Source organism: Danio aesculapii, chromosome 7, assembly GCF_903798145.1.
Source record: "Danio aesculapii chromosome 7, fDanAes4.1, whole genome shotgun sequence".
Classification (NCBI taxonomy): domain Eukaryota; kingdom Metazoa; phylum Chordata; class Actinopteri; order Cypriniformes; family Danionidae; genus Danio; species Danio aesculapii.
This window is the reverse complement of record NC_079441.1, coordinates 29,792,597-29,805,681: the sequence shown is the minus strand read 5'-3', so window position 1 is coordinate 29,805,681 and position 13,085 is coordinate 29,792,597. Positions and strand designations below refer to the sequence as shown.

The 13,085-nt window shown below is 36.8% G+C and overlaps 1 protein-coding gene across 1 annotated transcript in view; it reads right to left on the bottom strand.

Moving 5' to 3' along the window:
- fam189a1 (family with sequence similarity 189 member A1) overlaps window positions 1–13,085 on the bottom strand; it is a 209,511-nt gene that overhangs the window by 44,587 nt on the left and 151,839 nt on the right. The window contains exon 3 of the mRNA XM_056461590.1: window positions 7,628–7,738. Coding sequence (XP_056317565.1) covers window positions 7,628–7,738 — 111 coding nt within the window. The remainder of the gene's footprint in view (window positions 1–7,627; window positions 7,739–13,085) is intronic.

Here is a 13,085-nt window from a genome sequence, read left to right as displayed (position 1 = left end):
CTGCGATGCGTTCAATAATTATATATTTAAGTAATTAAGTCTTGTCGTCGATCCCAGTTGTAAGAGCAACAGATATGAACATTATTGAGCATGTGTGGGGTAAGATGAAGGAGGAGGCATTGAAGATGAATCCAAAGAATCTTGATGAACACTGGGAGTCCTGCAAGAACTCTTTCTTTGCCATTCCAGATGACTTTATTAATAAGTGATTTGAGTCATTGCAGAAATGTATGGATGCAGTCCTCAAAGCTCATGGGAGTCACACAATAAACACACGATATAAATTTTTCCACTGCAACATGACTTTATATTCTATACTGTACATTATTCTGTTAAGTGACAAGACTTTTGTCTAAGCAAAGTCAGACCTTACGGTCCTAATTAAATCATTAAAAATCTAGGCATGCTCATATTTTACTTGGGTAAAATAAGCGTAATTTTGCCTTTCATATAAGCCACTTCTGATACCAAATGACAAACTAGAAGTCAAGTTATTATTTGATGTTTCTAAAATTTGGATAGGCGACAAGACTTTTGTCACGACAAGACTTTTGTCACGTTGTGTGCTTGTATTGTTTTTGTGAAAACAATTTCAACAACTTTCTCTCAAGAGCACAAAACTTGAACGAAAAAGAGATTTGATTTATTAGAAAAATTTAGCCTAAACACTGATATAAAAAATATTGCCATGATACTTTTTTGTCCAGATCGCTCAGCCCTAATTCCACAAAATGTCACAATTTAAGCTTTTGATTGCTGGGAAAAAGAGTGGGATCAATTATATATGATTGTATGAATGCATGATTTCATATCAACCTCAGTGAGTTCCTCACAGTAGACAAAATGATTGAAATCCTCTGAATATTTCATCTGCATGACACATTCAATCTATTGAACTCATGGCGCATAATTACGTGTCCGCTCAAGCCTTTGTAGGATGAATCATTAATGCATTTTCAGGTTCGGTTTCAAAGAGCCATCGACACTTTCAAAAACAAAACAAAAAAAAACCCCATCAGATCATTATTTATAAAGAAAGTTTTTATTTTATTTTATCACCAAAGAGTATATATTCTGACTGCCTATTACGCAAGGCTTCAGTTTATAATGGACTCTGTTACTCATTTTGGAAATATTAAACAGCATTTTTTTGTGAAGTCAAATATTCAAGCTTTAATGAACATAAACATATACTGCAATCCCAAAAAATTTTTTATAATAATTGAATGACAAAACCTGAATGCTTGAATATGCCTGGTGAAGCTTGTGTGGAAAGCCACAAACACAACAGATCACTGATAATAAAAGGAAGCTGAAATGAATTCAGAGCCTTCATGCATAACCTGAAAACCAGCCAAGCGTTTAATTGTGTTTGAAACAAACAAATAAGAATTACCTGGTGATTAATGTACATAGAGATATGGGTGCAGAATAATTAATAACTGTGAGATCTTCCAGTAAACTCCAGCAATCATTTCAAATACAGTGGATTTAGTGAAGTCAGCCTATACTGGTTCTGCACTAGCTATTAATTCAGTTGTTTTTAATAGGTATTTCTATATTGGGAAGCAAATCTATATCTATTGTAAACAGATTGCTTATACACATTAACATTTTGCTCTATAGATGCATGGTCAGACATTAATATATGATAAACAAGCTGAACAAACAACAAAAATGAATATAATGCCATTGTTCACTCACTCTTGACTTGTTTCGAAACAGTTTAAGTTTTTTTTTTTTGTTCTGTTGAACAAAAGATATTTTGAAGAATGTTGGCGAAAAAAAATCTAAATTTTGATCTTTCTGAATCTAAAACCTGTACACTGAACAAAAATGTTTTTCATACTAAGAGCTTTTATCTTGTTTATAGTTCAAATAAGAAAAATTCCCTAAATCAAAAAGCATTTTCCAGAAAAATACACTTTCATAACATTTAATTTTCGTACTATACATGACAATAGTTACAGGTTTCTAAAATTCTTCAAAATATCATCCTTTGTCTAAAAGAGAACAGAAGAAAAGATGAGTAAATCATGCCAGATATATATATCCATTTACTATAATAATATCAAGAGTAGTAAACAATAATAATGTTTTTTTAAACTGATTATTTCTATATCATTTTAAAATATTTGTTATTGGTAACTGTTTATAGAAATTCTAGATCACTGAAAAAAAGAACTTTAAAAAATCTGAAAAAGTTGGGACAGTATGGAAAACACAAATTAAAAAAAGAAGGTAGTGATTTCTAAATTTACTTTTACTTCTATTTCATCGCAGACAATACAACAAACATTATTTAATGTGTTCCTTGTGATTTTTTGGGGACAGGCCAATCAAGTACCTGTATCCTCTTTCTATGCAGCCAGGACTTTGTAATGTGTGTAGAATGTGGTTTTGCATTGTCTTGTTGAAATATGCATGTGTGTTCCTGGAAAAGAAGACAGCATATTGTGCTCCAAAATATACTTGTCAGCATTAATGAAGCCATCAAAGAAGACCAAGTTACTTTTGCCAAGGGCACTGGCTCAACCCCATACCATGACAGACCCTGGCTTTTGAACTTGTTGCTGATAACAGTCTGGATGATCCTTTTCTTCTTTAGTCCGGAGCAGAGAGTGTCCATTTCTCCCTTAAAATACCTGAAATACTGATCCATCTCACCACAGTACACGTTTCCACTGTGTGATGGTTCATCCCAGAAGCCTCCGAGCCCAGAGAAGTCAATGGCATTTCTGGACACTGTTAACATAGGGCTTCCTTTTGGCATAGCACAGTTTTAACTGGCATTTGTGGTTGTTACTATGTATTTTGGTACTTGACAAAGGTTTGCCTATGTAGTCCCGAGTCCATGTACTGATATTGCTAAAAGATGAATGACAATTCTTGATGCAGTGCAGCCTGAGAGATCGGAGATCACAGTAGATCAGATTAGGCTAGCACCCTTGTCCTTTGTGCACTGAAATTCAATCCAGATTCCAGATTCCTTGAATCTTTTAATGATGTTACGCACTGTTGAATGTGAAAGATTCAAATGTCTTCCTATCTTTCTTTGAGGAACATTGCTTTTAAACATTTCAATCATTTTCTCACATATCTGTTGGCAAACTGGCTATCCTCAGCCCAAATTGCTCCTAAAGGACTAGGACCTTTCATGGATGCTGCTTTTGTACCAAATCATAATTACAATCCCCTGTTGACATTACCTGCCTCAAATCCTTATTTAACCAATTTACCTGATTACTAGTCCTAAATTGTTCCTGTCCCAGCTTATTTTAAAATGTGTTGCAAGAACCAAAATTGGAATATGTATTTATTTTGAAAACAAACAAACAAACAATTAAAATCATTAAGAACACATTAAATAGTGTTTGTTGTATTGTCTGCATGTAATACAATTCAAAGTAAATGTAGAAATCTCTCCTTTCTTTTTTTTTTTTTTTTTGTTGCGTTTTCCTTAATGTTCCAACCTTTTCTGATCTATGGTTGTATTGTAAACTGCCCTGTGCCACTGTGCCTCCCATCTGGTGTTCGGCCACCTTGTCTGCTTTAAAATTTCTGTTTAAACATTAATGAAATTAGTCATGGTGCACATGCCTTGTACTTCCACCTATCTGATCATTTAGTTATTATTTAGTGCTTCCACACCAGGCAGATAAATGGTCTTGGAGCTGCAGAGCGGTGTCCAGTTCTGAATAACAGAAAAGGGAGAAGCCTTGCTGAGCTGTTATGCCATGCTGGGCAAACCCTGGACCCACTGTAGAGCTGATAAATCAACCTCAATAGAAAGCACAACAAAGACTGACTGCTGTATTAATCTCCTTTATAAGCCTTCATTCAAAGAGCACAATGGGCAGCACACAGACGTACTGTGGCATTCACTGGGGATATCCTTCAATATCAAAAACAATCATTTAGAGCTATTATGATTCGCCATAATAAAACAAAACAACAAAGCCTATTTTAGATCTAAATTTAAAGCGTATATAGGGACATTTAATTTTTCAAGTGTTCCACAGTATGAAACAAGCTCAGATGAAGATGCATTCATTGCATATTCTCATATTTAAACAACGAATTTGTTCCTCTCAAAGGCAAAGTGAACTCGTGACAGGACATTTAGCACTAGCGTGGCTAATGTTCGTGAATTAACTAGCACTGTGATTCCTATTCGCTCCATTTCGGTACGTTCAGTCACAGTATATGAGAATCTCTCCCCAGACAGTTGATGATTATGATTTTCTTGCTGGAAACACCCGGCAGCTGATCGGGCACCCATTTAAATGAGGACAAAGGTGGTGGGTGTTAATATTTATTTCTGCTCCCACAGAATATTACAGGACGTAAAAAATGGGTCCCGGCAGACACTTTCATTCTCTCTGCCTTAGCTAATTTCACTGAGATCTTGACAAGGGCATGGTGTTAATGAATGATGCTCCTGGGAGCTGTAATTGCTCAATGGATTGATTCTTTAGTGACAGGCTAGTTTTGAGTAGGGGTGTAATAGTACATGTGTTCACCCTGAATCGGAACAATAGAGGCATCAGGTTTTGGTTCATTTACAGTACTCCAACGACGAATACAGTAAGTCCAGATGTGCCAGACACAGGAGTTTGGCAAAAAACACCACTGCAGTGCAACATCTTACACTCTCAGAAATGTACGCCAGCTGTACACATTTGGATTTAAAGGGTCTATATTGGTACCTCAAAAGTATATATTAGTAAAAAATTTAAGAGGAACACTTTTGTAATTTTTAAGTACTAATATGTACCCCTGAGTTATTAGTATGGACCTTTTAGGTACAAATTTGTACAATTTAGCTTACCCAATTCACCTATACCACATGTCTTTGGACTTGTGGGGGAAACCAAAGCACCCGGAGGAAACCCATGTAAACATGGGGAGAACATGCAAACTCCACACAGAAACGCCAACTGACCCAGCTGAGGCTTGAACCAGCGACCTTCTTGCTGTGAGTTGAACGTGTTACTCACTGCGCCAGCGCATCGCCCTCTTTTGTTGTATATTTATTTATTTTATTATTATTTTTACATTTACTGTTTTATTTAATAACTAGATTGTATTTATGCTCATTGGTTCTTAGTTGTGAAAAAGCAGAACAGTGTATTACTTATTTTTGTATGTATTTGATACTGTTTTTGCACAAAATGTTAATAAATGCATTTGGCAACAAACCATTTACTCTGCCATGTTTCTGTCAAATAAAATAGCTGTCATGCCAACTTGCAATGCCTGCCCCATCTTAGACTTTTTCTGATTGGTCCACTGCTTTGGGACTGACATTGATGATTCTTGACACGGTGTCTCAGCTTGCTTTCGACCGGTTTGTGTTCACACCTTCTTTTTTCCTTCTAAACCCTGGTACACTTGCATCATCAAGCTGCTGCTGTGTGTACCCAGCAAGCATTTTTTGGTTTTAAAAGATGTCTAATAGATGTCTAAACATAGTCGTCTTGGCTAAAACAAGGCAAAATTTGGGCTGTCAGTCAAAATCTAATAGACTATACTAGGCTAGTCATCAAATAAACAGAAATGAATAACTATACATATAAAGTCTGTCTAATCTGTCTATTTGACGACTAGTCTAGTTTTGGGCTATTAGACATCTATTAGATTTTCACTGACAGCCCAAGTTTAGCCTTGTTTCAGCCAAGCTGTCTACGTTTAGATGTCTATTAGACGTCTAATAAACACTCAATTGTTTGCTGGGTACAGCTGTTGCTAGGTGACGGTAACAAAGCCAAGGCACGAAATTGGAAAGACGAAAATGGAAAGACATCACTGTCATTCTGCTTTTACTGAATATTTTGGTTTTGTCACCAATCTTTTGCTTTTTCACTTCAGTTAGCAGCAAGCTCAGAAGGCAGCGTTCACACTTGCTAAACATATAGAACTTTGACATCAAATGGACTGGCGTGCAGACCAAAAGGGCTAGGGCTCTATTTTGACGATCTATGCGCAAAGTCCATGCGCAAAAGCATTAAGGGCTCCAGAATCCACTTTTGCTATTTTAAGAACGGAAAAATGTGCTTTGCGCCGTGGCGCATGGTGTAACAGGGTTCAGCTTATTCTCTAAATAAGGTTATAGGTGTATTTTGAGAATAAACCAATCAGAGTCTCATCTCGCATTCCCTTTAAGAGTCAGTTGCGTCGTGCCATGATGCATTTGCTATTTACATGGCGGACTTTGTAAGTGGAAAAACACTTCAAAACAGTTAAGAAAACAGTTAATCAGAGCATCTGCAGCGCGAGAATGAGAGATGAGCCTCCTCATTCTTTACTTTCACTTTCACTCTCTTTCGTGAATAAGGAAACGGGTTGTATGCACAGACATCCATTAGCCTACATAATTAATTTCACTTGTTAAGTGCAAAGATTTGTTTCAAAACTATTTCTAAATTCAGTTCTAATTTCCAGCAAACGAATAAATGAACAATAATAATAGTTATATCCAAATACACATGCTATGCTCCAACCTGACAGGTGGGCAAATCTAAGCTTGTTTTTAATAAAAGAAATATAAATATGCATATAATAAATAATACTGCTAATAATGATAACATTATACAAAAGCAAATTTTCATAAATATAAACTGAATGAAGCCCCCTGAGATGAAGAAGGAATAAAGGCAGTGGTTTTTATATTAATGTAGAAAATAATAATTTTGTAATATTTTAATCCTTTAATTCTTTTTCATTTGTAAAGATATTTGCATATTGCTGTACATCCTGTGTGTATAACGCAATGTGTAAGGGAGGCGCACAACTAACACGCTTTGCGCTGGACTTTAGACCTTCTCTCAGCTGGTCTATTTTAGTTCCTCAAAATAGCAACGTGCCAGCAATGCGCCTTAACACGCCTCCGTTTTTAGACCAGAACGCCTATGGGCGCACATATGAGCGCAAATGCATTTGCTATTTAAACAGCGTGGTGCAAAACGTCAAAATGACACTTGCTTCGAGCTAAAACTAGCAAATAACAACTGCATCGCGCCTTGCGCCGGGTGTTTGAAAGGGCCCCTAGTGTTAAAGCACCCTTAAAAATGTGCCACTTATGTGCGAAGCGCCACAAAAACATATAGAGTCTATAACAGTCATGCATGTCAATCAAGCACGTTTACATAGAAAAACAATGAAAATATAAGACACTGTCCCATCTCGTGCACACATAAGCCAGTCTGTTGTCCACTGCACCTGCTTCCTAACAGATGGATGGACCTCCCGTGCTAGCATTTACCATAAAAGAGATTTTAGATTTGAAGCTTATTGTATCCTAAACTTTAATGAAAAATTAATGTCTCCTAATTATAATATGTATGTTTTATTATATTTATTTCACACATTCGCAACACAAGAAGCTTCACTTCTGAAGCTGATTGTGCCAAAACATTTCTGCCTGTTCACAATAAACAGAAAAGGCAAGCATTGGGGAACATCCCGACTTCTGTGTGCCGTTACACTCCTAGTTTTGAGTGAATGACAAAACACTGGTTTAGGACTAAGATGCTTTCAGTTTGGACAAAAGGTTCCCTTTGCATTTAAGATTCCCCTTGCAACAAAGAAGTGATTTGAGGCATGTGTTTAAGGACACTGCTCTCACCAGCTGACAGTCCTCCAGAGAGTTGACCAACTGGGCATTCTGACAGGACAGGATGGCTCCTGCGAGGTTCAGCATCACACACACAGCAGACAACAGCATGAAGAAAGTTATCTGTGGAGAAAAAAGGAAACGGACTGTCAGTTTCAGAGGTTATGGGGGTATATTAAGACTCCTGATAAACAAAAAAGACAGTGGGGTGCAATTTTTCACCTCATTAAACTGCCTTTGCAGAATGTTTCCACATGTAGGGTTCCAACATATTTTGGTCAACAAAAGTACATGCCTTTTCCAGTCCTTTCTAAGATGTGTACACTTTAATACAAAAGTTTAGGTTTGAGAAGTTTGTTTGTGTGTGTTTGTGTGTGTTTATTTTATGCTCACCAAAAGTGCATTTATTTGATCAATAATGAAATAGTAAAAATAGTAACACTGTGAATTATTAATACATATCACACACATGTAAAAAGCAGTTAAAGCATTTTAGTGCACTTCTTTTGATATGGAAATAAGGAAGAACATTTTCAGTCTATTTTTTATGTACTTCTCTGAAATATACTTCAAATTACACTTATATTATATTACTTATATTGAGAGAAAAGTCTCTTAATATATAAAAATTTAAGTATAGGGATATTCTTAAAGTACATTTTGAAAATGATATACTTGAATAAATACTGAATACCTCGAGATAATCTTTACATTTTTTTTCCACAACTTTAAAATGATCAGATATTTCCAGGTTTTTAATGACAATGGGAATTTTGTATATTGCTCTCTCTCTCTTTCTCTCTCTCTCTCTCTCTCTCTCTCTCTCTCTCTCTCGTGCACTTTCTTCACTTTTCAGTGTTTAGCCTTTCTAGTTTCCAAGTTTAACGGAGAGTCATTTTACAAAAATAATCAAAACAAAAAAATAAACCAACTGTTTCAGAGGACTTGACGTAAGAGCGTAAAAAGATCGAACGTGATTGATCCGAACTATTCATCCATGGGCAAAGCGAAAAGAACAGATGTGGCTAATAATTAAAGCACTCAATAATCAATAACTCCAAGCAAAACAATTACCGTTGATCCCGCCATCTGAGCCCGCTCTCATTACTGCGAGAGACGGCCCCTAACAGCTCGCATGAATAAATGAACAACACAAGTGCACTTCAGAGCACTGGGCTATTTTTCTCTGGGTGCTGATATACTTCTTCTCCCACAATTCCTCAGTGGACCACGCTGAAACATGGTCGGTGACATATGGTCAGCAAGAGAAACCAATCTTTACGTAATTTCCCTGCCCCACACCCTATCAATGTGACCCTGCGCAGCTTGATAGATCTCAAACGTGTACTCGTTTTTCTTCTTTTTTTTTGCAAGCCACAACTCCTGGTTCCTCTCCTGCCCATTAAAAACGATTCTCTTTATTTCTCACCTGACACTTGTGAGATTTCAGTCCTGAAGGATGAAATACATTGGACATTTTGGCTGCTTTAAATCACGGTTTGTGTGCGGCAGGGAAAGAGTTTAAAGCTGTCAGGTCCGGCTTGGCCAGATTACTGAGAGTTGTAAATCAGCACCAGCTTTACCTCAGTGACACAGTGATTTACTAATGAGACCCTCTACCTGACGGGACGTTAACCTTGCTGAGCCAGACATGTCAGCAGAGACAGGAGGAGACTGAAAAGTGAAAGTTTGACAGTCATTTCAACACTCTCGACACAGATGAATGGTGAGCATATGTAGGAGTGGGGCTGGGAGGTACGAGGGTATATATCGCTACCATTACCTTAAATTGTCAACCATAAAGTGCTTGTAGTAAGATCAGGTTAGCAATCTGAGGTGAAATTTCATCTGTGATTTAGATAAACTGTTTTGGATTACTGAATTGGGAATGTGAGTACAGAATAACTCAGTGTACAATATGTCTCAAGCCTCATTCACACTACGAGCGACTCACAAAGCGACAAGCGACCGTTCATTTCAACGGAGAGCGAGCGACTTCCGACGACCTCCATCTACGCGAGCAACAGCGACCGTTGGCGACCAGGTGGGCACGTCGAGCGACACGACAAAGTTGAAAATAGTTCAACTTTATGCAAACGAAGAGCGGCTTTCTTGAGCGTCAGCCAATAGGAGCACCAGTAGAGCTCATATGATCCTCTCTCAGCTCGCTCAGATGCTGGTTGTATTCTCCGTGCTGGTCGCCACCCAGAGCGACAGGCAGCTACAAAGTCAATGCTAGTGTGAATGAGGCATCAGTAAGTTAAATGCATAGTTCATACAAAACTCAGAATTCTGCCATCATTTAATGACCATTCACTTGGTTATAACATATTTTGCTTTCTTTTTATTTCTGCTGAACACAAAATAAGATTTTTTAAAAGTTGGAAACCTGTAACCACTGACTTAAGTCAACCATTAAGTTAAGTTAACCATTGACTTCTATATTAGGAAAAACATACAATAAATTCATTGTGTTTTTTCCTACTATAGTAGGTATAGTAAGTATTCAGCTTCAAAATATAATTTTTTTTTGTGTCCAACAGAAGAACAGTTTGAAAGAACAGTTTGAAACCACATGATGGTAGTAAATGGTGAGTTAATCTTCATTTTTGGGTGAATTATCGCCTATGTAGCATTACAGGCTCTGCTGACTATTGTTTTTTCCCAGGTTCCAATGCCAGCCAGATAAAATTACTGATTCACATTAGACTAGGAAAATGAAAGTAAAATACACAAATAACATGATTTTATGTCATAAAATGCTTGTTTGATATATTCATAAGTGTATTTATGAACAAAGGGTTGACTTTTTGACTGTGACATCAACCATACAGAACTTAATTCAGTATATGCACTATTAATCCTTTTACGTTACAATACTGCCCCTGAGCAGCCTCCAGCTGTGTCCTAGTGTCTGCCCCGTGAGAAATTCATTCAGAATTGTCATGATCACCAGCGATCCACTCCTGGCAGATTGCTGGTGAACTACACATCACATTAACACACTACGATTCCCACCATGCTGTTTCACACACAGCTGAATCCTGTCATCTGGACTACTTATACACCACACATACACCAGTTCAGCACTAAGTCTTTGTTTGTACTCATCAGTTGTGAGTTTTATTTGCTATGTGTTTTTGCCTGCTGTGTTCTTAAACTTTGTTTTGCTATTTTGTTATATTCTGACCACCTCATATCTGTTTCGACTATGTTTTGGATGCCCTGTATGTACGTGTTTTGCCCCCGTTTTGACCATTGCCTGCTTACATCAATACTCCTATTAAATTGCACTTGGATCCTTACTTTTGTTGTCCGAGATTCGTCTCCGCACATGACAATGCTGTACATTAATAATATATATTTTTTGTTCTATCTAAAAACAATGCATTAATTGGGGTTAGGGTTAGAAGTCTGATTTTAATTTATTGTGAAAGCTCACCCTTAAATAAAACTCAAACCTGACTAACTAAATTAACCTGTAAATTAACACTTCTCAGAAACACCCAAACAGAAATGATTAGCAACAGCTCAACCAAAACAAGTTTCAAAATATCAGCAAAAATCCAATATTGTGTGTGCCTACTATACTTAAAAGAAAAAAACTCATTTTAATGTCTGAAGTATTTAAGTGTTTTTATTATTATAAACCTTTTTGTTTATTTTCTGGAGTAAATACCTATTAAAATAATTATATAGTGATATACATTGTTGGCGTTCAATAAGATAACTCATGAAATAGATATTTGGTCATACAGCCCACTGTTATGTGGCAGTGGTTGCGAGAGATGCTGGGAGATAAGAACATGATAAGTGTTTTTCAGGTGACCAGCAAACTGTAAGATTTAGAGACTGATGTACGAGGAGGTTCACAAGCGTCCTGGGGCTGCGAGGGTCCTTGGCTCAGGCGCACAGGAAAACTCACGCTTGATTTCCTCCACACTTAATAAACTGCGGACATTGCAGAGATGACAATGGTGATCCATTGCAGCTGAATGACTGAACTAGGTTGTGTTCTATCTTGTGGAGCAAAGGACATCGAAAGGTTACGAGCGCAGAGTGGAAATCACTGTGTGGCTCAAAAACCACGTGATTTGCTTGTCGGAAACAGACAGTGACTTTCAGATTTTCATATTTAATCAGCGACAACAATAATCATGTCTGAACACTTTTTTTTTCTAGTGCAGGATGACAAATGTGAAGCCAAATTCAAGCTTCAGGCAGGAAGATGACATCTCCATCACTTTAGAGAGAGAAAACACATTACGGCACAAATGATGGCTGAGGACCAGGTTAAAGCGCAGGCAATAATGAGCCTGATTTTGTAAAGCAAAAATTGAAAAGATGTTATTCAGAACACGAGTGATAAGGGAAAGCTTAATGGACCACTCTTCAATCGTCCTTTCATTGCAAGCTGAGCGTAGCCAATGAAATTCACGATTTCTGTCTATCTCTAATTTACTCTGCTGGTAGTCCAGAGGAGTGAAAAATGGTCCCTTTCAGCAAATGCTTTGTAGTTTGCAGTGAGCAATATTGAGAGATAAATTCAGTCTCTGCACTTTGAATCTACTACTGCGACTCGAATTCAGTTTTTAACTTTAATTGCAACCTGCTGTCTTCACTGACTGGTTCACAGGATTTCTGCAGGTTGCCTGTGGGCTTTTGTTTTAGAAGCAGCTTTCTATGAACTAGCAACAGTATATAATTATGATCTCTGTAGTAATTTTACTTTCAAACAACATTGGAGCTTTTATTAATTTTATTAATTAAGTTTTACATTATTTATTAATCTATGGTCAAGTTAAGTTCAAAACTATGGTTTGAAGAACACTAGGGTCAGTACTTTCTCCTTGATTAATTGTTTTTCTTCAGCATCAATCCATTATTAAAGCACTGTAAAATGACAAATTATAGATTCACTATTTTTTAAAAGATTTTGCAATCGTTTATTGCAAATAAACATCATTAGTTTAAACTTTTTGTTCAGAAATCTAAATAAGTATTACTGTTTTCTACTATTCTGTCTTTAGCACCAAATCAGCTTATTAGAACGATTTTTAGGTCACATTTAATCCTGGAGAAATGGCTAGTGGAAAAAGAAACAACAACTATAACCAAATTTAAATGATTCTATAATTATGTTTCACTGTATTTTTGATCACATAAAAAAAAAAACATTACAGCCCAAAACCTTTGAATTGTAAAGTGTATAAATAACATTAACAATGTGTGCCTATTTTTAATATTCATTCATTCATTCATTTATTTTCCTTCGGCTTAGTCTCTATTGCAGAGGTCACCACAACGGAAACCACCAACTATTCCTGCATATGTTTTACACAGCAGATGCGCTTCCGGCCACAACCCAATACTGGGAAACACCCATACACACTAATTCACACACACTCATACACTACGCCCAAATTTAGTTTATTCAATTCACCTATACTGCATTTCTTTGGACTGTGTA